This window comes from Salmo trutta, chromosome 21 (genome assembly GCF_901001165.1).
Source record: "Salmo trutta chromosome 21, fSalTru1.1, whole genome shotgun sequence".
NCBI classification, from domain to species: Eukaryota; Metazoa; Chordata; class Actinopteri; order Salmoniformes; family Salmonidae; genus Salmo; species Salmo trutta.
Genome location: NC_042977.1, coordinates 28,375,420 through 28,402,900, shown reverse-complemented (window position 1 = coordinate 28,402,900; position 27,481 = coordinate 28,375,420). Strand labels below are relative to the sequence as shown.

The window sequence follows — 27,481 nt, the reverse complement described above, 5'->3', positions numbered from 1 at the left end:
TTTCGCTACATTTGATTTGATGAGGCAACAGGTAGGCTGGTGTGAGATAATGTCATTGTGTTTTGTACTCTGCTGACGATGCATTCCTTGTTGAGTTGAGCTGTAATGAACTGAACTGAATTGGTCTGAACTGTAAAGAACTGAATCGGGTGCCTGTCCTGCTGTTGTGCGACTCAGTCTCACCCTGCGTGTGACAGTGGGATCCCTCTGGGCCTTGGAGATGAGGTGCCCCAACAAAGTGCTGGTCCTGAGGAAGTGCAGGCGGATGTTGGTGGCTTTGGTGAAATCTCTCAGCACTGGAGAATAGCTGAAGTTCTTAGAGCCCGGGCGACCGTTGACCAGAGACACCACAATCTGGACAACAACACAACATCACTCAGACACAAATATCCCCATCAATCTACAGAAGTAGTAGTCTTTTGGTACATTTCACAGGATTCAGCAATTCCCATTCCCAATTCAGTTTCTCACCTCTCCGTTCTCCAATGGGACAGTTTTAGAGTACTCTGTGGTGCAGATCTGGTCGTCATCTCCAACTATGCGTCCATTCGGTTGTTTGCCAAACCTCTCAATGCACTCCCTTTCAGAATCTGATATCACGAACACAAAGAGTGGTCTGTCAACTACACAGGAGGCTGGTGGCCCCTTAATTGGAAGGAGGACGGGCTCATAGTAATGGATGGAACGGAATGTATGGAATGGTATCGAGCTCAAACACAATGTTTCCATGTGTTTTTATACCATTCCATTGACTCCATTCCAGTCATTATTATGAGCTGTCTTCCCCTCAGCAGCCTCCTGTGGTCAAATACCATCATCTCTCTATCAGGGGCCCACCATGACAGGCCTTGGTGGTTATTTGTCTAAAATACTTTCTTCATCATATTCTTCACCTGTATCTTTTGCCTCTGATCTTATCCATCACTATAAGAAGAAAAAAAGCATGTAGCCTTGTCTGAGCCAGAACGGCCCATAGGGCAGGAGTCTATATCCTGTTTCTGTAGCATGAGGCAGCTTGATGTACAAGTACACCCCCTGGAGAGGACGCTAGTCTATTGCAGGGCCTTCACTGTAACCCTGAATCGAAATTGGAATGTTGAACAGTGAAAAATCGTTGCTATTTTTGTGAAGATACATCTACTGAATACCAAGAATGAAGACTATTAAATACATAGAGCCAGGAGTGTATAAATCTTCGAGAGAGAGGAAATTCAAAAGGAGAGATGAGGCACAGCTGTTTCTGCTGGGAAGGTGTGTGTGTGCTCACACAGGTGCCTCACAGGGACTGGACATGTCTTCACTTTGAGAGCAGGCTGGTGAGTCTGTGTAGGCCAGGGGGCGGTATATAGCAGAGAGTAGGCCTACTGACTGGATCATAGATGTATCATAAGTCACTCATAAACTAAGCTCTTTGCACTTATGGTTAAGTATTAGTATTACAGCTCTGTAGAACAGCATGTTTTGGGCTTCACAAATCTTTTACAAAGATATTGTCACAATATGAGATTTTCATATGTGTGGTAGTGTTTGCCAATTCCCTCTAGTCTGCATTAAGCAGCAACACATCTGCATTTCAAGGAATATGAAAAAACATGTACTGGACGATAGGTCATCTTCATGATCCAATAACGCTGTTTTCAACTGTTTCAAAAGTTTTCAAGTTAGGGCGGCAGGTAGTCTAGCCTGGGCCAGTAATCAAAAGGTTGCTGGTTCGAATCCCAGAGCCACCTATGTTATAAATCTGTCGATGTGCCCTTGAGTAAAGTACTTAACCCTAATTGATCCTGTAAGTCTCTCTGGATAAGAGCGTCTGCCTAATGACTCAAATATAAATGTCAGTTCTGCCCAACCAAGAGCCTTGAAAAGCACAAGCATAATACACAAATATGTATACTGTGCAGATGGTATGAATTGGAAAAGAAACAGCAACACTTACGAGCAAAGTACTGCCATGAAGCGTATGTTTTCCCATGGTCCAGGGAGCGCTCCAGGACCCACAGGTCAGGCCGCGGGGCGTTGGCAAACTTGATCAGGACGTAGGCCACATGGAAGAGCTGTAAACAAGATTAACACAAAGAGTACAGCAGTGTAAAACAAAAGGGCTACAAACAAGTTGTTAATGGATTCTGGCAGTAGAAGTTGTTGGTTCAAAACGCTGTGGTTTCCTGTGCCTTGGTCCACTAACACCAGCTCAGTCTTGGCAGACGGCTCAGCCTCAGACAATACTCCATTTCCTTTCACGTGAAGGCTAGAGCACAATCACTTCAACAACAATAATCTGCTCGACCTGTACCTCCTCCGGCTAGCAAAAACCACCACAGCCTAATGCCCTGAAATCTGCTGGCTTAGCCGTTGGGCATTGGGTCAAACATTCTAATCAAATTCTGTGTCTGCTTTCCTTCCTTTTTAATAACAGTTGACTTGAAACTTGTATTTCTCATATCACAACCATGTGGCCCTCAAGTGCTCATATAGTGTGGTACAGTAAAATACAACCATTGGAAATTATTATCGGCTCAATGAGACCTATGTTGAGATTGGATGGAACTGCTGCAGGTGCTTCTGAAACACCCATCCTCCATGTCCTCTGGAGAGAGATTTCTCCCTTCAAAAAACACAGGCTTTACAAGACCACCGGATGATGATGATGATGATTGTTCCCCAGTGTACACAACCCTTTCTCTACGACCCTCACGGCTGTTTCCACACTCAATGTTCCTCTCTCGCCATCATCATCATCAGGGCTCAAGAGTGGGTTGCTTCAGTTCGATTACATAGAATTGAAAAGCTGCTTTTTTCCCCCAAAAGTCAAAGCCATCTTTGTGGTGGTTGCCATGGAGCTTGCACGGCTCGGAATTAGAACTTATGACATCAGACCACACAGAAGTGGCAATTGCAGTGTAAACAAACACACCTGACCACCCCACCCTCACTTTTCTGCTTTTAAGGCTGCAAGCAAAAATTATTTCCGAAAGATTTCATTATTAGCAGAGATCCTAAAACATGAGAGAGAAACATAAAATGAATGAAAACTGTATCTAACAAAGAACATGATCTTCAAAAAGAATGGCCCTGCTTTAAAACTGGCTGCTTTTGGCAGAGTTGAAAAGGATAAAGGCAGGCCCACACTAGTCTGGGATCCTTCAGAGTCTCCAAAACCCCAGCATGCTTTTGTGATTGGAGTTCAAGTTCTCCGTCTCCCTTTGTCTCTCCTTGCACGAGGAAGAGCTGTGCTAATAGTGATATCAAAGCAAAGCAAACTCTTGACCGAGGAGTCTTAGACTTGTCAACCAGGCTCCACAATTAACTTGGAAGGATTGCATCCCCCCACCTTGAGAAATGACCAGTAGTTAATTTGGCTTTGATTGATCTGAGGATGGTTCAGGGGGTCAGATAGTATGTTGAGCCTGGTCTTGTCTTGCCAAGTCAACACACATAAACCATTACAGAACACTCCAAGCAGCTGGTCAAAACCTCTGCTTTCAACAAGTAGCCTAGATAAGTGTGCAAAGATCTAAGTTTAGAAGCAAAATGAATGAGTGGAAGTCTTAAAGACAATGATTTGTGAGCAATCTTATAGCTCTTGTCTTAACCCCGTTGGCAAACACCCTGTTCTGACCTCTATTGCTCATGGGAGTGTCTCAAAGCTAATCAGAGAACACTTCCACCCACCATGCTACAGGATGCACAAGGAACAAAAATATATAATCTGAGATTCTGAGTACACAAACAAAACATAGGCTGCATATTGTCAGACCTAAAAACAGACACAAGGCAAAGTCTTGGCTGAGAGCTGAGAGGTTGCTATCAATAGACTGGGTTTGTTGAAGAGGAAGGAGCAGGAAGATGTTGGTTCACACGCGTTGGGATGCGATGATGGTGGGACTGGGATGGGGGGGTGGCCAGAGACGTGTCGACTGGCATGCAGGCCTGTTTCAGATTCCTGCCATGCCGTCACATTTCTCCCCCCTCTCACCCCATGTCACCATGCCAGGGCATGCCACTGCTTTCAGGAACCTGTCCCTGACAAGTGGCACACAACAGCGACAATCTTCTAGGCCAGAGGAACGCAGCTCACACATAAAACAGAGACCAAACAGATAAATAAGTGAGATTAAAAATACCTGCCACAAACTGATTCTCTAGTAACTACCTATGAAATATCCCTAAAGTCCAACAAAAATCACAAAATGATGAAATAAAAAATAAAAAAGTGAACTCTCCTTTCTTTGTACAGGTATAAAACATGAATTACTTCATAGAATAAAAGCAAATCCTATCTGTGGATTGGCATCAGGGTTGGGCTCAATTCAGAATTTTGGAATTGAATCACGGAATCAGTAGGCTATTAAACAAACATTCAAACAGAAGCAGGATCGGTCTTATTTCTGTAGAGATTATATATATATATATATATATATATATATATATATATATATATATATATGGATGATTTATAAAGCCAGGGACATTTAACAGTTAGGCTATTGATTATAGACCTAATTAAGTTGGCGTTTCCTCTCTCCTCAATTTTCTTAGACAACTAAGGCAAGTGCTGTTTTCTCATCTCCTAACTCCGCTGCTGCCTGCGACACATAGTTCTCAAAACCAATATGCTGGTTAACTTTACTAATATGCATATACTGTAGCAACATGGTCTAGGAAAAGGCACCAATTCAACAGCACACTGATGTGTTTCAGAACCGCGGACAGCGACCGCTATCCAACGTGGGAGAAACGCATGTTATAAAATAATATTATTTTTTATTAGTGTTGCACCTTTGTTCTTACGTAATATAACCCTATACAACTTCGGTAGCACATGTCTTAGTGATGGACTGTGCCATCCCCATGACCTCCACAATGGATTAGTCCACTAAGACTGGCATGAATCAGACAGGTGTCTTGTACTAAAGAAATCTCGGACGACCAACAGCCTATCGACCAAACAATCAAACAAAAAACCAATGAGGTATAAAGAACTCGAGTCTGACCGTTGTTTTTTAGATAATCTACTCACGTTCGCATATGCCAATTCATGGACTGTCTATAAACGGGTTGCATTCGGTTTTGACGAACCAACATCGCATTCGTGTCATCATGTCATCCAAAAACATGGCAGACATTGGGTGAATATAAAATGTTAATATCTTCGGCTGAGTGATGAAGAAAAAAAAACTGCCTCAGCAACAATTATTTGAATTTTTCTATGTATGTTTGGTGCACAAAGATTACAACTAAAGTGTCTTATTAGGAATTTTCTAATCTGACTTCTCTATGTGGTCGTCTATGGAAATAGTCTTTCTGAGCCAGGCATCACTTAAACTGCAGTACAGAAACAAGACTGTAGGAGCAGTTGAAACCGTGCTTCTAGAACGGAACCCTGGCCCCTTGCATTCAACCAGAGAGGAAGAGGCAAAGCGAGAGGGGAAACTCAGTCCAAAATCTGTCTCCTCCAGCATGTGGTGTTTTTTAGTTTTTCACCCACCAAGCAATCAGGTTTTGTTTTGAGGTCAATGAGAGAGTGTTGAATTTAGTCAACAAAAAACTATGGTTTATTTGCAACATGAGGCTAATTTGATAGAATATAAGTTTTGTAAGGCTTAGGTTGTTACGAGTGTACTGATATAAGTAGGACATGTGACATCCTGGCAATGTTGATAAAAAACACTTTATATTGGAGTTGCGCCTGGGGTTGTGCCTGTTGTTCACAGGCCTATCTGCCCTCTCAATGGCTAGAATTGTCCCACCTGATCTCACCTCCTCCCAATGAGGACATGTATTTCCATTGTTAGAGTGGCAACTCAAACATCTGGTCAATCAATATAATGGATAATCTGTGATTCATGAGTTGAAATTCAATTTAAACTGGCCACACCCCACAGGATGTAGAATTTGAATATGAGTTTGAGTGACGGGAAGTAGAATTTGAAAGAAATTCCACTCAGTCATAGAACATGAGAGTTTCATTCAATCTGACAGGACACATTTCCAGATACCAAAGAATATATAACTTTTGTCTGAAAACAATGTTCATATACTCTTTTAACCTTAGTGCTTAGAATAGCAAATTATATTTCCACCAACCATGTAATTTGTTTTGCTTCTTTTTGAAGGCCTCAGGGTCAACTTGAGGATGTCATGCATTCTGAAAAAGGGATTGAAAAATCGCATACACTTTTTTCTTTACTTGATCATTCATTTTAAGAGTTTGCCCTGAAAATCAATTGTTTCAACAATAGTTTATATGCATGTACAGTACCAGTCAAAATTTTGGACACACCTACTCATTCAAGGGTTTTTCTTTATTTTTACTATTTTCTACATTGTAGAATAATAGTGAAGACATCAACATTATGAAATAACACATATGGAATCATGTAGTAACCAAAAAAAGTGTTAAACAAATCAAAATATATTTTAGATGGAATCATGTAGTAACCAAAAATATATTTTAGATTATTTAAAGTAGCCACCCTTTCCTTTGATGGCACACTCTTTTTCATTCTCTCAACCATGTTCATGAGGAATGCTTTTCCAACAGTCTTGAAGGAGTTCCCACATATGCTGAGCACTTGTTGACTGCTTTTCCTTCACTCTGCAGTCCAACTCATCTCAAACCATCTCAATTGGGTTGAGGTCGGGTGATTGTGGAGGCCAGGTCATCTGATGCAGCACCATCACTCTCCTTCTTGGTCAAATAGCCCTTACACAGCCTGGAGGTGTGTTTGAAGTCATTGTCTTGTTGAAAAACAAATGATAGTCCCACTAAGCGCAAACCAGATGGGATGGCGTACCGCTACAGAATGCTGTAGTAGCCATGCTGGTTAAGTGTGCCTTGAATTCTAAATAAATCACTGAGAGTGTGACCAGCAAAGCACCCCCACACCATCACACCTCCTCCTCCATGCTTCACGGTGGGAACCACACATGCGGAGATCATCATGTCTCACAAAGACAAGGCGGTTAGAACCAAAAATCTCCAATTTGGACTCATCAGACCAAAGCACAGATTTCCACCGGTCTAATGTCCGTTGCTCGTGTTTCTTGGCCCAAGCAAGTCTCTTCTTATTATTGGTGTCCTTTAATAGTGGTTTCTTTGCAGCAATTCGAAAATGAAGGCCTGATTCATGCAGTCTCCTCTGAACAGTTGATGTTGATATGTGTCTGTTACTTGAACTCCGTGAAACATTTTTTTGGGCTGCAATTTCTGAGGCTGGTAACTCTAATGAACTCTGCAGCAAAGGTAACTTTGTGTCTTCCTTTCCTGTGGGGGTCCTCAAGAGAGCCAGTTTCATCATAGTGCTTGATGGTTTTTATGACTGACTGACTTTACTGTCTTAAAGTAATGATGGACTGTCATTTCTCTTTGCTTATTTGAGCTGTTCTTGCCATAATATGGACTTGGTCTTTTACCAAATAGGGATATTTCTGTATACCACCCCTACCTTGTCAAAACACAACTGATTGGCTCAAACGCATACTTCCGGCGACGACAGAGATGGTCGCCTCGCTTCGCATTCCTAGGAAACAATGCAGAATTTCATTTTTTTATGTAATATTTCTTACATTGTTACCCCAGGAAATCTTACGTTTTATTACATACAGCCGGGAGGAACTATTGGATATAAGAGCAACATCAACTTACCAACATTACGACCAGGAATAAGACTTTCCCGAGGCGGATCCTCTGTTTGGTCCACCACCCAGGGCAATGGATTGGATCCCAGCCGGTGACCCAAAACAACGGTGCCGCAGAAGGTGCAGAAGGTGCAGACGGAGCGGTCTTCTGGTCAGGCTCCGTAGACGGGCACATCGCGCACCGCTCCCGAGAATACTACTCGCCAATGTCCAGTCTCTTGACAACAAGGTAGATGAAATCCAAGCAAGGGTTGCATTCGATCACGTGGACTGGGATATGTTTGCTCTTTGTTTCAAGGAAACATGGCTCACTCGGGATACGTTATCAGAGTCGGTACACCACCTGGCATCGCGCCGACAGAAACAAACATCTCTCTGGTAAGAAGAAGGGCGGGGGTGTATGCCTTATGATTAAGACGTGGTGTGATCATAACAACATACAGAAACTCAAGTCCTTTTGTTCACCTGACCTAGAATTCCTTACAATCAAATGCCGTCTGCATTATCTACCAAGAGAATTGTCTTCGATTATAATCACAGTCGTGTATATCAGCCCGCAAGCAGACACCTCGACCGCCCTGAAAGAACTTCATTGGACTCTATGTAAACTGGAAACCACATATCCTGAGGCTGCATTTATTGTAGCTGGGGATTTTAACCTGTTTGGGCTAGGGGGCAGTATTGAGAATTTTGGAAAAAATATGTGCCCATTTTTAACTGCCTCCTACACCAACTCAGAAGCTAGAATATGCATATTATTGTTCAGGTTTGGATAGAAAACACCCTAAAGTTTCTAAAACTGTTTGAATGGTGTCTGTGAGTATAACAGAACTCCTATGGCAGGCAAAAATCTGAGAAGGTTTCATGCTGGAAGTGGCCTGTCTGACAAGGAGTCGTTCTTCTTGCCTCTGTTTATTGAAGAGTAAGGATCTTAGCTGTAACGTGACAATTCCTAGGGCTCCAATAGGCTCTCAGAGCCCGGGAAAAACAGGAACGATGACGAGGGGGCCTCAGGCTGAAACAGATTATCGCCTTTTCCAAGTGTCCCATTAGGTGACAATGCAATGAGGCGCGTGCGCGATTCGCCCCCGTGGAGAAATTTCATTCGGCTGTTTAGCTTATTGCAGATTCCCGGTCGGAATATTATCGCTTTTCTACGAGATAAATGGCATAAAAATGTATTTTAAACAGCGGTTGACATGCTTCGAAGTACGGTAATGGAGTATTTAGAAATGTTTTGTCACGCCATGCGCCATGCTCGTGACCGTGATTTAGTTTTCTGATAGTGTCTAGAACGCATGAACAAAACGTCGCTGATGGAACATAACGATGGATTATTTGGGACCAAACCTAAATTTGTTATTGAAGTAGAAGTCCTGGGAGTGCATTCTGACGAAGAACAGGAAAGGTAATAACATTTTTCTTATAGGAAATGTGATTTTGGTGAAGGCTAATCTTGCCGGGTGTCTAAATAGCTAGCCCGTGATGGCTGGGCTATCTACTTAGAATATTGCCAAATGTGCTTCATCCGAAAATCTATTTTAAAATCGGACATATCGAGTGCATAGAGGAGTAATGTATCTATAATTCTTAAAATAATTGTTATGCTTTTTGTGAACGTTTATCGTGAGTAATTTAGCAAACTGTTAGTAAATTCCCCGGAAGTTTGCGGGGGGTATGCTTTTTCTGAACGTCACATGCTAATGTAAAAAGCTGTTTTTTGATATAAATATGAACTTGATTGAACAGACATGCATGTATTGTATAACATAATGTCCTAGGTGTGTCATCTGAGGAAGATCATAAAAGGTTAGTGCTGCATTTAGCTGTGATTTGGGTTTTTGTGACATCATATGCTAGCTTGAAAAATGGGTGTCTGATTATTTCTGGCTGGGCACTCTCCTGACATAATCTAATGTTTTGCTTTCGTTGTAAAGCCTTTTTGAAATCAGACAGTGTGGTTAGATTAACGAGAGTCTTGTCTTTAAATAGCTGTAAAATAGTCATATGTTTGAGAAATTGAAGTAATAGTATTTCAAACGTTTCAAAAATCGCGCCACTGGATTTAAGTGGCTGTTACGCAGGTGGGACGAATTCGTCCCACCTGCGCCAGAGAGGTTAACAAGGCTAATCTGAAAACAAGGCTCCCTAAATTTTATCAGCATATCGAATGCGCGACCCGGGCTGGTAAAACCCTGGATCATTGTTACTCTAACTTCCGCGATGCATACAAAGTCCTCCCCCGCCCTCCTTTCGGAAAATCTGACCACGACTCCATTTTGTTTTTCCCAGCCTATAGACATGGTCCAACCAATCGGATTTCACGCTTCAAGATTGCTTCGATCACATGGACTGGGATATGTTCCGCATAGCGTCGGACAATAACATTGATGAATACACTGATTAGGTGAGCGAGTTTATTAGCAAGTGCATCGGTGATGTTGTACCCACAGCGACTATCAAAACCTTCCCCAACCAGAAATCGTGGATTGATGGCAGCATTCGCGCAAAACTGAAAGCGCGAACCACTGCTAATAATCAGGGCAAGGCGACCAGAAACATGACCGAATACAAAAAGTGTAGCTATTTCCTCCGCAAGGCGATCAAACAAGCTAAGCATCAGTATAGAGACAAAGTAGAGTCGCAATTCAACGGCCCAGCCCCGTCGCGGACCACGATGTCTTGCTCCCAGACAAACTAAACAACTTCTTTGCTCGCTTTGAAGACAATACAGTGCCACCGACATGGCCCACTACCAAAACCTGCGGGCTCTCCTTCACTGCAGCCAAAGTGAGTAAAACATTTAAAAGTGTTAACCCTCGCAGGGCTGCCGGCCCAGACGGCATCCCTAGCCGCGTCCTCAGAGCATGCGCAGACCAGCTGGCTGGTGTGTTTACGGACACATTCAATCAATCCCTATCCCAGTCTGCTGTTCCCACATGCTTCAAGAGGGCCACCATTGTTCCTGTTCCCAAAAAAGCTATGGTAACTGATCTAAATGACTATTGCCCCGTAGCACTCACTTCCGTCATCATGAAGTGCTTTGAGAGACTAGTCAAGGACCATATCACCTCCACCCTACCTGACACCCTAGACCCACTCCAATTTGCTTACCGCCCCAATAGGTCCACAGACGTTGCAATCGCAATCACATTGCACACTGCCCTAACCCATCTGGACAAGAGGAATACCTATGTAAGAATGCTGTTCATCGACTACAGCTCAGCATTTAACACCATAGTACCCTCCGAACTCGTCATTAAGCTCGAGACCTTGGGTCTCGACCCCGCCCTGTGCAACTGGGTCCTGGACTTTCTGACGGGACGCCCCCAGGTGGTGAGGGTAGGAAACAACATCTCCTCCCCGCTGATCCTCAACACTGGGGCCCCACAAGGGTGCGTTCTCAGCCCTCTCCTGTACTCCCTGTTCACCCATGACTGCATGGCCATGCACGCCTCCTATTTAATCATCAAGTTTGCAGATGACACTACTGTGGTAGGCTTGATTACCAACATCGACGAGACGGCCTACAGGGAGGAGGTGAGGGCCCTCGGAGTGTGGTGTCAGGTAAATAACCTCACACTCAACGTCAACAAAACAAAGGAGATGATCGTGGACTTCAGGAAACAGCAGAGGGAGCACCCCCCTATCCACATCAACAGGACAGTAGCGAGGAAGGTGGAAAGTTAAGTTCCTTGGCGTACACATCATGGACAAACTGAAATGGTCCACCCACACAGACAGTGTGGTGAAGAAGGCGCAATAGCGCCTCTTCAACCTCCGGAGGCTGAAGAAATTCGGCTTGTCACCAAAAACACTCACAAACTTTTACAGATGCACAATCGAGAGCATCCTGTCGGGCTGTATCACCGCCTGGTACGGCAACTGCTCCACCCACAACCGGAAGGCTCTCCAGAGGGTAGTGAGGTCTGCACAACGCATCACCGAGGGCAAACTACCTGCCCCCCAGGACACCTACACCACCTGATGTCACAGGAAGGCCAAAAAGATCATCAAGGACAACAACCACCCGTGCCACTGACTGTTCACCCCGCTATCATCCAGAAGGCGATGTCAGTACAGGTGCTTCAAAGCTGGGACCGAGAGACTGAAAAACAGCTTATATCTCAAGGCCATCAGACTGTTAAACAGCCATCACTAACATTGAGTCGCTGCTGCCAACATACTGACTCAAATCTCTAACCACTTTAATAATTAAAATTGGATGTAATAAATGTATCACTAACCACTTTAAACAATGCCACTTTATATAATGTTTACATACCCTACATTACTCATCTCATATGTATATACTGTACTCTATACCATCTACTGCATCTTGCCTATGCCGTTCGGCTATCGCTCATCCATATATGTTTATGTACATATTCTTATTCATTCCTTTACACTTGTGTGTGTATAAGGTAGTTGTTGTGAAATACTTATTAGATATTACTGCATGGTCGGAACTAGAAGCACAAGCATTTCGCTACACTCGCGTTAACATCTGCTAACCATGTGTATGTGACAAATAGAATTTGATTTGATCTGAATTCCACAAATTAACTTTTAACAAGGCACACCTGTTAATTGAAATGCATTCCAGGTGACTACCTCATGAAGCTGGTTGAGAGAATGCCAAGAGTGTGCAAAGCTGTCATCAAGGCAAAGGGTGGCTACTTTGAAGAATAAATTATAAAATGTATTTTGATTTGTTTATCACTTTTTTGATTACTACATGATTCCATAAGTGTCTTCACTATTATTACAAAATGTAGAAAACAGTAAAAAGAAAGAAAAACCCTTGAATGAGTAGGGGTGTCCAAACTTTTGACTGGTACTGTATATAACAACATATTTGATGTTTATCTACAATATATTTGTATAGACTACACCTAATATAAAATAGAATTTCACTGAATTCAATTCTATTTCCTTTAATTCAAATTCAAATTGCAATTCTGTATCCTGTTTACTACTTCAATTCAAATTCAAGAATTGGAATTTGAGGCATTCTCAATTCCATAATCAATTGAGCCAAACCCTGATTGGCATGAAAACCATGATGACTGAACCTCACAACAAACCAACCCTTTAGAAAGACTGAGAACATGAGTTAGGTCTAGCGGCTGAGGCTGCTGCCTCAAACACACAAACAGTACACAGTATGTGCCCTTACCTGTGCTACCTGTGTGGGATTGAATCCCGGCCCCACTGGCCTTCTTAAAACAAGTATTTTCCCTCGGTCTCTCTCTCCCCTATTAATAAAACAATAAAATATGAAAGGACAGAGTGTATAATCCATAAAGAAAAAAATAATGACTGAGAAAAGGCTTAGAGACAAGCTGTCAGAAGAATACAACTGTCTCCTGGCAGACAGAAAGAGAGCGAGAGAACAAGAGAGAGAGAATGGCCTGGCCTGGCAGTGCTCTGTTCTTTTCTGTCTCAGGGCTGTTTCCATCCCCCCGTCCTGCCAGTCTAAATATTCATACTTGACTTATATCCAGCACTTTCTGTTTGGAACAGCCTGAAATATCTTGGTGACATGATAACAGTCCCAGTTCAGACTCCTGGTATGTGCTGCAAAGACATGAAGCAGAATTGAAAAGACAAGCCCTGTGAACAATAAAACTCAACATGAACCGGTCTTATTCATCATAACACTTGAAGTGATCTCCACCCTAAATCTAAAGGCCTGGGCCATAGGAATAGGAGTGTTAGTCATATCTATGGAGGACGATGGGTGTGGAGGGTCAAAAAGGTTGAGTTGTCATATCTCACTCCTCCAGCTCTTAGCCCCAGTCCAAATTCCTGCCGGTGACCCCCATAAACAAGCCATATACACAGGGCGTTAAGTGTCCAGATCTCTCATCTAAACTCCAGTTATCAGCCCAGAGAATAGAGCAGGCAGAGGCCTCAGCAACCTCCCACCATTACACCGTTCTCACCATCACGCCCGTGTTGTCACCTTCCTCTCACTGCATGTTTACTGAGTGTTCGCACCATCATGCCTAGGCTTGGGCGGTATACCGTAAATACCGTATACTAGGGTATTTGGAAAAAGACAGGATGGTTTTTCAACAACGTCAATACCATCAAAACTATTTATTTGAAGTTTTTCAATAAAATTACAATATTTGTAGCTACTTTTTAAGTTAATACCGGCAGTCAACTTGGGCAATACATCAGGAGATGAAGCAGATTGCGTTCTTCATTTCACCTGTTACATTATTTTACAATATGAAGCTTATCCTAGTTCCCCAGAACAGCTGAGTCAGTCACGTGTTTGTTTGTAAATAGCAGACGCCGGGAGCTGGTGAGTCCATAGCAGTCTATATCTATCAGCGAGTCTCTGTTGTGTGATGCACATGAGGTGATGAAGTTACACTTGTATTCTCTCGTTCACTTTCACTTGTAAATGTCCACACTCACCGAAAATGACATTCGGTAGCTACTAGCTATGCTTGTATAACTTTATGAGCTGGATTTGCCTGTCTTTACAATTAGTTTATGTTCGTTTTCGCTCGTTAGCATTTAGCTAACAGCATCTATGTGATTATTAGTTTGTGTAACAGAGGCCGTTAATACCGTAAATCCCGAGGAGGGTATGAAGGAGGGTATGACGATGTGAAAATCTGGATACCGCCCAAGCCTAGTGTTCTCACTTCCTCTCACTGCATGTTTACTGAGTGGTCTCACCTTCTCACCAAAGAAATACAGTTCTGAGAAATGTAACACAGCCGCATAATGGAGTGAGATACTCAATGTTTTATTGAGAGAAAAAAAATAATAAAATATTGACTGAATTATAGCACATTAACAATTGCATAATGACGGACAACTGCCGTGTTGTTGGCTCCATGCAGAATTCCTGCCCCGACTTCACACATGCCTGTGCTTCAGGTAACGGAGCCTGGCAGTCAGCGTTTTACTCCCACTGAACAAATAGTCTACACTATTAGAAACTAATACAGTATTGGAGCCTATGGAAAATAGGCTGATAGCGTGACTTTATGACTTAATGCCATGCCTGCCTTGTGGATCTGTCTAATCATACTGTAATCTAACCATGTCCATCAAATGAACTCAATGAACTGGGTTGATATAGTCTTTCATTCATTTATTACTGAGTACTCTGTGAGATTGTCACAGTAAGACACCACCTACAAGAAGTTCATTTAAATGAACTAATAGAGTTGAAATCCTACCGTCTTTGGTCTCTAGATAACATTGTTTGTTATTACATGTGCTTGTTATTCTGAAAATGTAGGACAGACAGGTGTTCAATTGCAGTCCAAAAACAAATAATCTCCAAGCCTTAGGCAGGAAGGAGCCAGTCAGCCAGGAGGGTTTAGGAGGGTTACTGTAAAAAGCAAAAGCCTAACAGATACAGTAGAATGTATCTGACATAGATCTCTTTGTGTTTGATGTTAGGGCAGAGGAATGCACCACGGCAGAGCTAGGAGCCATCACCTTCTGTTGGAGCAGATCAGGCCCTGCCTGCCAGCCTGCCAGCCTGCCAGCCTGCCAGACAGTTGCAGGGTGTTTTTAGTCTGGATTGAAACAATGCAATCTACAACTGTTTGTCTGAAGTGTAACAGGTGGTGATAGTGGCCAGGGGGGTGGGCCGTGGGTGTATTTCTCTCTGTCTCCATGGTGGGCATACATTCCACCTCTTTTCAGGGACTCAATGATCCTTTTTAAAGCTATATACTCAAAATAGTCTCTCCAAACATGCGGGCTTGGCCCAAAAATAGTGCATAAAATGACCTCTTGTGACTATGAAAATGTGATGAATGCAAGTTTATACAAGCAAGGAACCTATTGTAAAAAGGTACAGCTGCTGCTCTGCAATTGACTGAGAATGTTTCCTGAATGTTTGTTCAGTAGGTATGATTGCGTTGGTGGCTAACCCATTATAATGGCTTGTTCAGAGTTCACGTTTAGTAAACGGAATACTTAAACACCTGATTACAACATATTGTGTTTGTAAACAGCACCACTATAAAACTAGAACAACCGATCTAAATTAGAACAAACGGGACGCATCAGTGATCGTGCCATGTATCAAAAATACATATAGGAAAAATCTTCATCCACACCTGTGTCAATGACTGTATCAGTAGGTCTACAACCTCTGATAAGCATTTCTATGTAGCACTATTTATATGGCCTCCACGGACCTTGAAAAGGTGAGTTAAGATAAACCCATTCTGCTTTTCCACAACGGAGCTCCAGGTTTAGAAGGTAGTGGCATTCCTGTCCAACAATGTGATCCAGACATGATGCCAGGGTGAGGTTGCTAACCAGACTGCGTGGGCTGCCTGCCTGCCTGCCTGCAAGGCCGAGCCCAGGCAGCGGGGCTGTAAATATGTGCAACAGACACCCGACTGCAGCTGGCATGGCGCCCACCACAGAGCGGAGCACAGCAGAGCCCACCAGCTAAACACAGCTACTTACATCACCTCCATCATCACCACAGCAACAGCTAGGGAGCCAAACATGTGTCCCAAGAGTTAGACTATGCCAGCTATACAGTAAACACTGACAAAGGTATAGGAATGATATTGGAAGCCTATTTAGACAATGGTACAGTATCATCAATATTACCACCACCAACATAAGGAAAGGATATTCCATTTAAGATTTTGTTAAGAACCAAATAATGATGACACTGGATTTGAACAAAATTGGTAACATGCGGTAAGTGGTAACACAAGTTATTCCATTCCAAATATGTTTTTGATTATTCTGATTCTTGCTTTTTATGATCTACGTTCTGATTCTATTCCATGTATGATAGAGTACTGCTCCTAAAAGTATTCTGTGGTTTGATAAGCACCTGGTTCTTTCCAGGGCCTAATTGTGAAGTTATGCTGCATGTTGAATCAGTACCAAGGCTGTCAGGGAAATAGACTGTAGGAGCGGTCAGTGAGAGAACAAAACCCGGCTCAACTCAGTCCTGTACGCTCACCTTAGCAACACAACAAACACATATACAGTTAATACTGCAGGCTGCTGTTGCAACAACATCACAATACACATACCTATATATCTGCTATAACACAATCCTCTGAACAATCAATTTTACCACTGTCTATGTATCATTTTGACTGTTAGCATTAGCTGTTTGCTACTGCATCACATTAGAAGGCATTTGCACCATGAATACTCAAACACAGAACCAGACACAGGGAATCATATTTTACTCCATCATATGCAGCTATCATGGAAGGTGGGTAGGTATTCAGGGTGGGGTGGGGATGGAGTGTGTGTGTGTGTGTGTGTGTGTGTGTGTGTGTGTGTGTGTGTGTGTGTGTGTGTGTTTGTGTGTGTGTGTGTGTGTGAGTGTATGTGTGTGTGTGTGTGTGTGTGTGTGTGTGTGTGTGTGTGTGTGGTTGAAGACGGGGGAGGCAGACAGGAGGGTCTTTTCCACACAGTCTGCCCAATTCACTGCACCTCCTCAATCCATTTACCCACTGTAAAGAAAAGGCCAGATCACTTTCAGAGAAGCCTTGAAAAGAATCCAACCCTTTGTGAAAACAGCACAGAAGGGATGTCACACAATACAGCCTACATCGATTCCAGGACAAATGTGGGTATAAAACATTCAGACAAAACTTCAGTGGGAGGCAGCAGGCCCTGGAAAGATAGAGAGCGGATTAAGTTCAACAGGAAGTCTTCATAACTTACAATAAATGAACCACTACCAGTAAGCTTCAGAAATGCAGTCATCCTAAACTAGCACAGCTCCTGATATAGTACTTTCTTATCTTACCATCAAGTCACTCAGCCATCCAGCAACAAGTACCACACACTCACACACTCAACAAGTACCTGACACCTAGCATTAAAACCCACCTATCAGAACAAACTCTCACTTATCAGAGACACTCTCCAATCAGATACCTACGCTCACCATTCAGAACCATGAGTACCTCACACCTAGCCAATCGCAGCCCACCTCACATCAGTGTTGTACATGATATGACAAATATCAAATCTCACACAAACAAATCCTAACCCCCTGAAATAGCAACCAATCAGGGTTCGATCAGAGCTTCACACAAACCAATTAGAGTCCATTCAATGGGATCGCGCCCACCAATCAGAGGCCTTTCAGTACGTGGTATGACAGACAGCAGTAAGCCCAGGCATCTCTGTCTCACATGGTCCAGGGCACTCAGGCAGATAAGCACATGTCGTCAGGGCTCCTAAAATACATTCCCCAGAAAAAACGGACTGCATGGGCGGCTGTGGGGCCGATCCATCGTGCCAATGTTCACTTGGACAAAGAGTCGCCACAACACCCTGTAAATAGTTTTAACAAGGGAGGGCAAGTCTCGCTGTACAGGTAAACAGGCTGTTTTGTGGAGAGGATTTCATTGTGTTCGTTTGGGGAGGACATATGTGGTTTTGAAGAGTTTTAATTTATATTGTAATTAAGAAAATGTGCCTCTGTTAAGTCAATAAAAATGAACAAGATGTTGAATTAGATTTATTGGGTTAAAATCTACTGCATCATGAAACTCACAGCAGAAGGCTCTAATCATTGTGTTGGCTGTCTTTCTGAGTGAGCTGCTCCAATGCCCTGAAGACAAACTGGCTAAGGCAATACCCTCCACCAGATCCAGTTACTGTAGAGTACACAAATCAAGAAGCACCCTTACACCCAGGATCTGCCCATAGTAGGAGGGAGTTGAAAGTCATCTCCTGATTTATGGCAGGATTGTCACGGGTCACAGGTCAACAGCCCACAAGATAACACAGGCAGGCGGCTAGTTAAGTGTGAGAGCTGCTCGCCTCAGTCAACATAATCCAACAGTGTGGTTGGGTTGATTTGCACAAGGAGCTACACCCAAGGGAGTTGTACTCTTTCACACTGACTGACTGACTACAAGATTTATAGCAAGTAAATAAAAAGAAATACTGTATTTTGTCTAATACAAAGTTCCAGGCCCATTCTGACTCTTTCCTTTTCTAAAAACTTCAAACGTATGATCATGTTAATCCACAAAGGAAATGGGTTCACCTTTCTGTGCTATTATTATATCATTCAACATTCCACAAAAGCTTAGCTGGAATCAGCCCTTGACGGATTGGTGCTGCTTCAAACGTGCCACTGCTTTACAGAACCATCAGAAATGGCCACGTCAAAAACCACCCGGCTTCCCTTTGAACTCGGTTGGTTTGACATAAACAATGACGGTGCCATTATCTAATTTATCCGCTTGGAGAGATGGAGATAAGACTGGTAAAGGGAGGGAAGGAGGGAGCAAGCACCTGTGTTAGTCTTAGAAGAGACCACAAAGACCATTCATTTAACTGGATCCAGCCTGTACAAATATCAGTGACCGCATCATCTGTTCCGTGCCTTAACCGAATCTACAAAGGCTTTGAACTGCTTCTATCAGGCAACATAAATCTGATCAATTCTATCCAAGCATTAAATAAACCTGAGCAGGAGTAGGCATAGATTGTCAAGGACGAAAGGGAGTGACCAAGGATCTGGCAAGTTAGTCTGAAATAAACTTGACATTCTTTATCTTTCTTGGGAGGTACATTTACTTATTTTGACAAATGCTTTATTATGACTGTAAAATCATCAAAGGGTTATAGGAACCAACACTATTTGACAGATATCTGTGCTGAAAGCACATGGAAGTGTGGTTGACTGAATTCTTTCAGAGGCATCGACAACACCTTTCCTTATCTACATACACCTCTGATGTGAACACATGGCCTACACAAGAATGCATACCCAGAGTTAATAACCACAAAGTAACATTGTACAACTTTACCAAACTTAATTATTCTATGGGATACAGTATCTAACAATTATCATGTAAGAATACTGCTTTAACTTTGTTTTTCAGTTTTCAGCTGTTTCTCTATTAGGTAGGATGATTTTGTGAAGAACATAATATCTATGCAGTTTAACGAATTAGCATAGATTGGCAGCCAATCTAGTTTTTTTGGTTTGCCTCGCATTGAATTGATAAGTCTCAGGTCAATGCTGCCAAATCAGTCTGCTCTAATTTGTGAAACAATAACCTTGGAAGGCAACACTCCAATAAAACCAGCTGTTTTAAAGCTGCAAGCTTTTTAATGAAAGCAGATTGAATCTCAGCACACACAGCCTCATAAATACATTCTTGGCATTGACAAAAGACTTAGTGGAAGCTAAAAACAAATGGATGACATAAGGGGTAGGGGCCAGGTGAGCTTGGTCTGGAGCCTCACTGGATCACAGTTGAGTGACTCCTCATGGTCAAAAAAAAAATGTAATCCATGGAATGGTCCTTTGGAAGGTTGTTGACATATCTTAAAGAATAACTGAGAAATAACTAAAGTTGGCATATTTATGACAGGCCTCTTTTAAGACGCCATAATGTTTCATCTGTAGGTGCTACAAAGAACAAATTGTTGAACATAATATTGTCTATGGGCATATCAAAGTTTCAAAGTGGGATCTTTGCTACTTTTAGAGTTATGATCCAATTTGCAAGCATTTCCAACTAAATGAATGTGAAAATGGATTCAAAATGGTCGCCCTCTGCTGCTAATTTGCAGGATGTGCAATGATACAAGTAAAAGGCGGGCTGTTATTGGTTACATTGCCTACTACGCCAATTTCTCTGTATAAAATGGGCCATAACTTTTAAGCTAGCAGAGATCCCACTCTGGAACTTTGATATGCCTGTAGAGTATATTATATTCAACAATTAATTGCCAAATTTGCCAAATCAAAAATGGTTTATTTTCAATATGCATGTTTATATTTTTCAATATTCATAAATAAATATAAGAAAATTGTTATTGAAATCATAATGCAACTTATATTACAGAGCAAGCATAAAACTTCATAAAAATTTTTAGCTTTTTAGCACTTACAGATGAAACACTATGGAGTTTTAAAGGAACTTTTAAACTCCACAAACTTTTATTAATTATTTCTCAATTATGCTTTTATATACAAATGTCAAATATATGTCAACAATCGTTTCAACAAAGGACCATTTTATGGGTTAAATCTCGTGAAAATACCAAAAAGCATGGTCATTTTTTTCGTCCAGGCTTCGTGAGGAATCAGACAGTTGCTGTTTGGGCGGGACAAATGGGGAGGGGGGAGCCGTGTGGTTGATAGTTTCTGAGAATACTTCATCCCGTGCCCTTTATAGCATGCCTTAATGCAGTAATGCCACTTTCCCCGCTCCCAAATAAACTGAGCATTACCACATCTTAAACGCAGACGTCCCTCGCGCCCTGCATGCGTCCACGCTTTTTTCAAGCCATGCGGGCACTATGTTTAGCCTCTCTCAAGCCCCGCTGCTCCGCACAACTCAGCTCAGCCCAGCTAAAAACAGATATGGAAGAATTTGCCACTGCTACCCATTCTCTTCCCACAGTGCTCCTGGGGAACATGGATGAAGTGTGGTACTCACTTTTAGGAAGATTTACTTTATAGGTGTCTCCATTTGGTTCCCACCCCTTAACCGCAGACAAAACCTCTTTCCAAATCACAACAGGTCCAGCCCTGAACCCACTCCACCCACCCAACCCGGACCTACTCCCCCAGATCAGACTTTAAAATCCCTCTGATCACTAATCCCTGGACACAATTCCTCCCTTTTTCCCTCACCGTGGACAATTGAGCGTAAGGTGCAATTTCATGGGCTGTGAGCCAAACTCCTGCTGCAGCCACAGGTCCTAATGGTTACCTATCCTCCAGCCACAGGTGCATGATCTGAGTCTGATTCCTGGCACCCAGCCAGCTGTGGGACATCACTCACATGACTACAGCTGCCCGTCTTTCTCAGACAGGCTTACTTACACTTGTAACATAAAGCATAAGCAGACTGACAGAAGAAAACCCACCATTGACTGTATGCGGAGAGTCAATCGCAATCCCAAATGCATTCACACATACACACAGCCAATGTTCCCTCTAAACTGCGCGCATGCGTGGGTGCGCAGAAGCCCGAAACGGCCGCACAGCTTCCCCAGGACTGCCACACAGAAGAAATAACAGCCCACGAAGAGAAACACAAGATTGAACTTCACTCAACTTTCTAGGGCAGTGGTCACCAACCGGCCAATAGTGATCGACTGATCGATCTCCAAGGCATTCCTAGTTGATCGCCAAACTCGGGCTGTTGGCGGTAGGTGCACTTGACTCAGCTGCCCTGCGCGCCGGGTAGGTGAACTGTTGCCATTTTGAACCATTTCATGTGTCTGAAGGTACAAACTCTGCCTCCCCGGCAGGCCCTGAGAGCAAATCAAATCCACTATAGGCCTACCGCTGACCAATGGGATGGCTCAGGTGACAGTGTCTGCAGTAACATAGCAGGCATAAAAGAAAGCTACAGTAAAGTTGATACTGTGACATTTCAAAACGTTTAAAACCACCAGAGAGACTGTCAACGAATACAGCAAAGAGCTGCTGTTTTCATGAGTGAGTTCATGTGTCACGTTCTGACCTGTAAAGGTGTTATTTGTTAGTGTTTAGTTTGGTCAGGACGTGGCAGGGGGTATTTGTTTTATGTGGTTCAGGGTGGTTGTGTGTATGTGTCCAGGTAGAGAGGGGTATTTGATTTATTAGTCCAGGGTTTTGGTTATTGTTCTATGTTAGTTTATTTCTATGTTCTGTCTAGTCATTTGTATTTCTATGTTTAGTTAATTGGTGTTGGGGGCCTTCAGTTGGAGGCAGCTGTCTATCGTTGCCTCTGATTGAAGGTCCTATAATTAGGGGTGTGTTTGTATTGTGGTTTGTGGGTAGTTGTATTCTGTTTTGTGCTTGTCACCTGACAGAACTGTTAGTGTCGTTTCTGTTAATTGTATACGTGTTTATTTTGTTTCTCCTTCTTATATATTAAAAAGAGAAGATGAGTATACACTTCCCTGTTGCGTCTCAATCCTCCACACACGACAATCGTTACATCATGTTTAAATTCTTCCTCAGCACTGTCAACACTTTGTATTCAACACGTTTATAAGCCATAAAATGTGCGATCTTCCTATTTCCACTCAGCGCTACAACCAGCACTGCAGCAGTAATGAATGAGTAGGAAAATGTATTGATGTGCTTGCATCGTTATATAATCAGCGGCTTGGGTATTTTTTAATATCAAGGAATATCTCACTTTCTTTGTTCAAAGGAGTAACATGAATTTGTTCCGCCATCGGCTGGAAGACTGTCCCTTTTCGTCCAGTGTCAGTGTCATCGTACCCTCAGTCTGCTGCTCTCTCCCTCCGCTGAGACTGACCATCAGATGCAGGCCTCATCAGCCCACTAAAATATAAATTATTTAAAAGTATGCTCACTCAGTTGTGCCTCACAAGTAATACAACAACGGATCTATTACCGGTGTGATCATATAGCCTACCTCATTAAAAAAAATATATAATTTTAAAAAATGGTCTGAACAACAATGCATTGGCAGGGCATCTTCCAGCAAAGCCAATATGCGGTGATAATGTATTGGGCCTATTAGCTTACTGCACAAACCTCATTGCTAGTACTGTTTTTATTTGGTTAATGTTGCATAGGCTTACGGTTTTTAAGTCACGGTAAAAGAAAGGTAGATCTCGGGTTGCATTTTGACTCAGAAAGTGATTATGACTCAGAAAAGGTTGGTGACCACTATTCTTGAGGTTTCCCTGAGTTTTCCCTGTTAACACTATCAACATTTCCCTTTATTGTCGCAAGTGTGATCGAATAAATGCAATATTAGCTTTCAATCCAACATACCGAAACAAAACAAACGATGCAAGATATTTTGTTGTAGGCATAATGGATCGGAGTAGGATTCTATTGCATTGACATGCACAACTCAGCCCGTACTCTACAAAGACGGTGCAGCATAACCAATCAAAGCTGCAGTAGGCCTAATAGGAAATTAATCATTGCCATATATGGATCTGTGCCATATATGGATCTGTGCCATTTACATTGAACTGGACTGTGTTTACAACATGAGCTGTCGTGAGTAGATGCGCTTGTTTTGAGATTAAAGCTAGAGCTGCATGTTGCCACGTGCACATTTTGTTCATATCCTTTGCTAGTTAGTGAGTTATTAGCCCAGTTATAGATCATTTGTAGTCAGCAATAGGGGAGTGTTTGCTTCATACAAGAGAATAAAATGGTGAAGAGCTTTTTTTTCCTTAGAGGCAGCGCTGTATTTAGAGACTTGCTTGAATAAGCTAAGTAGCCAATAGGCAGAGGGTAGCATAATTTGTCAGATTCTCTAAGAATGGTATGAGAATAATAATGCATTTTATTTTGTAAAGTGGTTTCTTTCACCAAAACAACACAACAACATTTTCAGTCACCTCCTTGTCTGAAGGTCAAGTGGATAGCCAGGTTAATGTCAAGCCCTGCATATATATTTTTTTAAGTCTCATGGAATGTAGGCCTACATTGAACACCACATATTGTCTGCTATTGTAGGCTGAATGATAGAACAGTTATTTCCATGTTCAAATGTCATGGGATGCATTTTCTCTATTGTTTTTGATGGTGGGCTGCTCTGGTAGGCCTTCATTATAATCAAATAGCCACCAGTGGAGGCTGGTGGGAGGAGCTATAGCAGGAAGGGCTCATTGTAATGGCTAGAATGGAATAAATGGAATGGAGTCAAACATGTGGTTTGATACCATTCCATTTATTCCATTCCAGCCATTACAATAAGACTGTCCTCCTATAGCTCCTCCCACCAGCCTCCACTGATAACCAGAGTAGACTACTTGGCCAATGTTAAACTATAACTTAAAGCGGGTACAGCCTCAGTGTTCACAGTAAACGCATGCTGGAAGTTGCACAGAATTTTCACAATGTTCAAGTTTGCGCTGCGCAGACCTGAAATTTGCTCAGTGCCAAAAACAATTAGAGTGAACATTGCACACAGCCACTCTGCTTCACCACATCAGCATTCAGCAATTATTTCCACACACTCATGTCGACGATGGCTAGAATCAACTGCAAAACACTGAACAGTGCACTGAAGAAGCAGAAAAACTAACTTCCCACTCATTGCCATTCATCCTCTCAGTCCCTCTTTAAGTTGACCACTAGGTAGTGTTATGTCTGTCTACATTACTGAAGGCAGGTTGCCACCTCACACCAATGACATAATGCACCTTGAATTAGCTGAGAAAGGGAAAACCTTGTCTCTATTCACCCCATGACATCCCACTGTCACATTTCATACTCTCACCATGGTAATGTTGTCAATCAAACAACAGCTACCGTGAAGGTAGAGCACTTGGCTGAGTAGGAACCAATGTAAGACCACCAGGGTTTCTCACTCACCTGTCCGAGGTCCAAGGTGACGTTAACCTCATTGTACATGGGTCCACGGGAGAGAGGTGGGCTCTGCCACCAGCGCTCGGTGCCATCGATTGCGTTGCTCACTGGGTGGGCTTTGTTAGGCTCGTTGGCGTTGCATCGGTCACAATACTGTCCCTGCAGGGAAAGGGCAAATTAAATGGTGTTACTCTGAGCCCAAAACACATACACACATATAAAGAGTCCCACCAACACAAAGCAACACATTCAGTGCATAGTAAACATGTATTCAAGTCCATGAATAGGCCAGTCACATTGTACATCAAAGTTACACAAAATACAAAACATGCAAACATAGACAAACACTTTGCAGACAGTGCAAGTAATTACATGCATAGTATGAACAACGGTAAAAATTATATATGGAATTACTGTAAGTCTTTCTATACAATAATGGTAAAAAGCAATATATAGGCCTTATTTGTGTAGGTTCTAAAGCCCCTGGGCCTTAAGTGTTCCAAAGGTATTCAAACTCCTGAAGGGGCAAGTTTATTAAGAGGGCATTCGCTTTAGAGACCTCAGGAGTTAAACACAATGATGTAAACTTGGTCAGAGCAGGCAGAATTGCCAATGTTTCCCATAGTGCTATAGTGACTCATTCTGGAGCCTGGGCGCAAGAGAAAGGAAGCAAGGAGCATTGATTCAACTGTAATAACAGTGTAACTCTAAATATGGTAGTTCACATGGGAATATATATATTATATTTATGTATGGAAGGCAAAATCATAAGAAAATCACTAGTTTGCAAGGAACCAACTTCATTCCAATTCGATTGGATAATACAAATACGATTTTATGGATTGTTGTTTATCTGTTGGTAGGCTTTCCATCCACTTCATATTCAGAACAACTCTATTAACACATGCGCATTAATATTTAGTATTTTACGCACGCACTCATCATGCCAATTTCTTGCATACTTACAACTTACATTTGAACTGTAAACATTATTAGCTGTCTGAAAAAGCAAAGGCAGAAAAGTTGTCAACAATATTAACGTTTCGAAATGAAACCACAATCATAAAACTGTCAATTTTGTTCACTCTTCACCTGTATGGTTTGACTAGGAAGTCCGAATGTAGGTCCTCCGACAAGTTTACAGTACAAATCAGATCTCGGTCTCCCCGTTTCATCTTGACCGCACGTTGCGGTGGCGGAGATCCGTGACCCCTCCGCGAGGTTGAAGTACGGAGGACTCAAACTGAACCCCGTTATTTCGTTAGACACTTGCGCGTAAACGTCCCCCCAAAGCAAGAGCGTAAAAGTACATAATAAAGCGGCAGGATGAGCTCCCTTCATCCCCCTCGCCATGTTCCACCTCAATAATCCCTGTAGATGCTGAATTCAAATAGCAACTCGCAGTTCAAGTTCATGTTTTCTAGATCGTAATGAAATAATATGCACTCTCCACGCATGAAACACTACGGTTCCTTTGATCCTGGCAATGGAACGACTCGTGCGTCCAGTGTGCGGCTCTTGATGTAAAAGTTAGACTTGTTGCTCTGCTGCTTTTGCCTCTGTGATCCCCTTCGACAACATGTTTCTTCGTGAAAAAGAGCTTGTTCACGTTTCTCCCTGACCAAACTCTGCCACCCAGGGCCGTATCAGGTGTCAACAGTGACTACTTCGGTCCAAAGGTCTCTAGAAATGTCAGCACTGACTCACAGCCAAAATGAAAAAAATGTGTATGCCTATTTCAGAGTAGACATTTTAGAAGACAATTCCACGATAATGGAATTACGCGTTGACTCCGTTTTTTTACTTTAAAATGTTACCAAACACAAAACCTTTATTTCAAAGTTTAACAAACCATACAAGTCTATGCACAATGACTACTTGTAACAACTTCCACTTAAAAATTGACAAAACAAATTTAGTGGAAGAACTTTGAAGATGAAAACTTTGGTAACAGAATTATGGTAAAATCTCCCCTTAGGTTTTAATTCGACCATGTTTTCCAAACACTCAAATATCTCCTCCGAATTAAGTTTAAAAGATGTCTGCAAAAAGGATGGTGTGTCAGCTATGACATCAAATCAAATTTTATTAGTCACATGCGCCAAATACAAAAGGTGTAGACCTTACAGTGAAATGCTTACTTACATGCCCCTAACCAACAATGCAGTTTAAAAAAATACGAATGAGAATAAGATATAAAAGGAAGAAGTAATTAAAGAGCAGAGTCAATGTGCGGGGGGCACCAGTTAGTTGAGGTAATTGAGGTAAAATGTACATGTAGGTAGAGTTATTAAAGTGACTATGCATAAATAATAACAGAGAGTAGCAGTGGCGTAAAAGACGGGGTGGGGAAAATTCAAATAGTCTGAGTAGCCATTTGATTAGATGTTCAGGAGTCTTATGGCTAGAAGCTGTTTAGAAGCCTCTTGGACCTAGAATTGTCTATGACTACAGTGGCTGGAGTCTGACCATTTTTAGGGCCTTCCTCTGACAGGTATAGAGCTCCTGGATGGCAGGAAGCTTGGCCCCGGTGAT

The 27,481-nt window shown here is 42.3% G+C and overlaps 1 protein-coding gene across 1 annotated transcript in view; it reads right to left on the bottom strand.

The window, feature by feature from the left end:
- LOC115157749 (laminin subunit alpha-3) overlaps nucleotides 1-26,624 on the bottom strand; it is a 111,850-nt gene extending 85,226 nt beyond the window's left edge. The window contains exons 1-6 of the mRNA XM_029706188.1: nucleotides 26,039-26,624; nucleotides 25,920-25,946; nucleotides 24,953-25,105; nucleotides 1,937-2,054; nucleotides 472-590; nucleotides 184-354 (exon numbers count right to left, since the gene is read on the bottom strand). Of these exons, the coding sequence (XP_029562048.1) occupies nucleotides 184-354; nucleotides 472-590; nucleotides 1,937-2,054; nucleotides 24,953-25,105; nucleotides 25,920-25,946; nucleotides 26,039-26,299 (849 nt within the window). The 5' untranslated portion in view covers nucleotides 26,300-26,624. The remainder of the gene's footprint in view (nucleotides 1-183; nucleotides 355-471; nucleotides 591-1,936; nucleotides 2,055-24,952; nucleotides 25,106-25,919; nucleotides 25,947-26,038) is intronic.
- Between the last annotated feature and the right edge of the window lie 857 nt (nucleotides 26,625-27,481).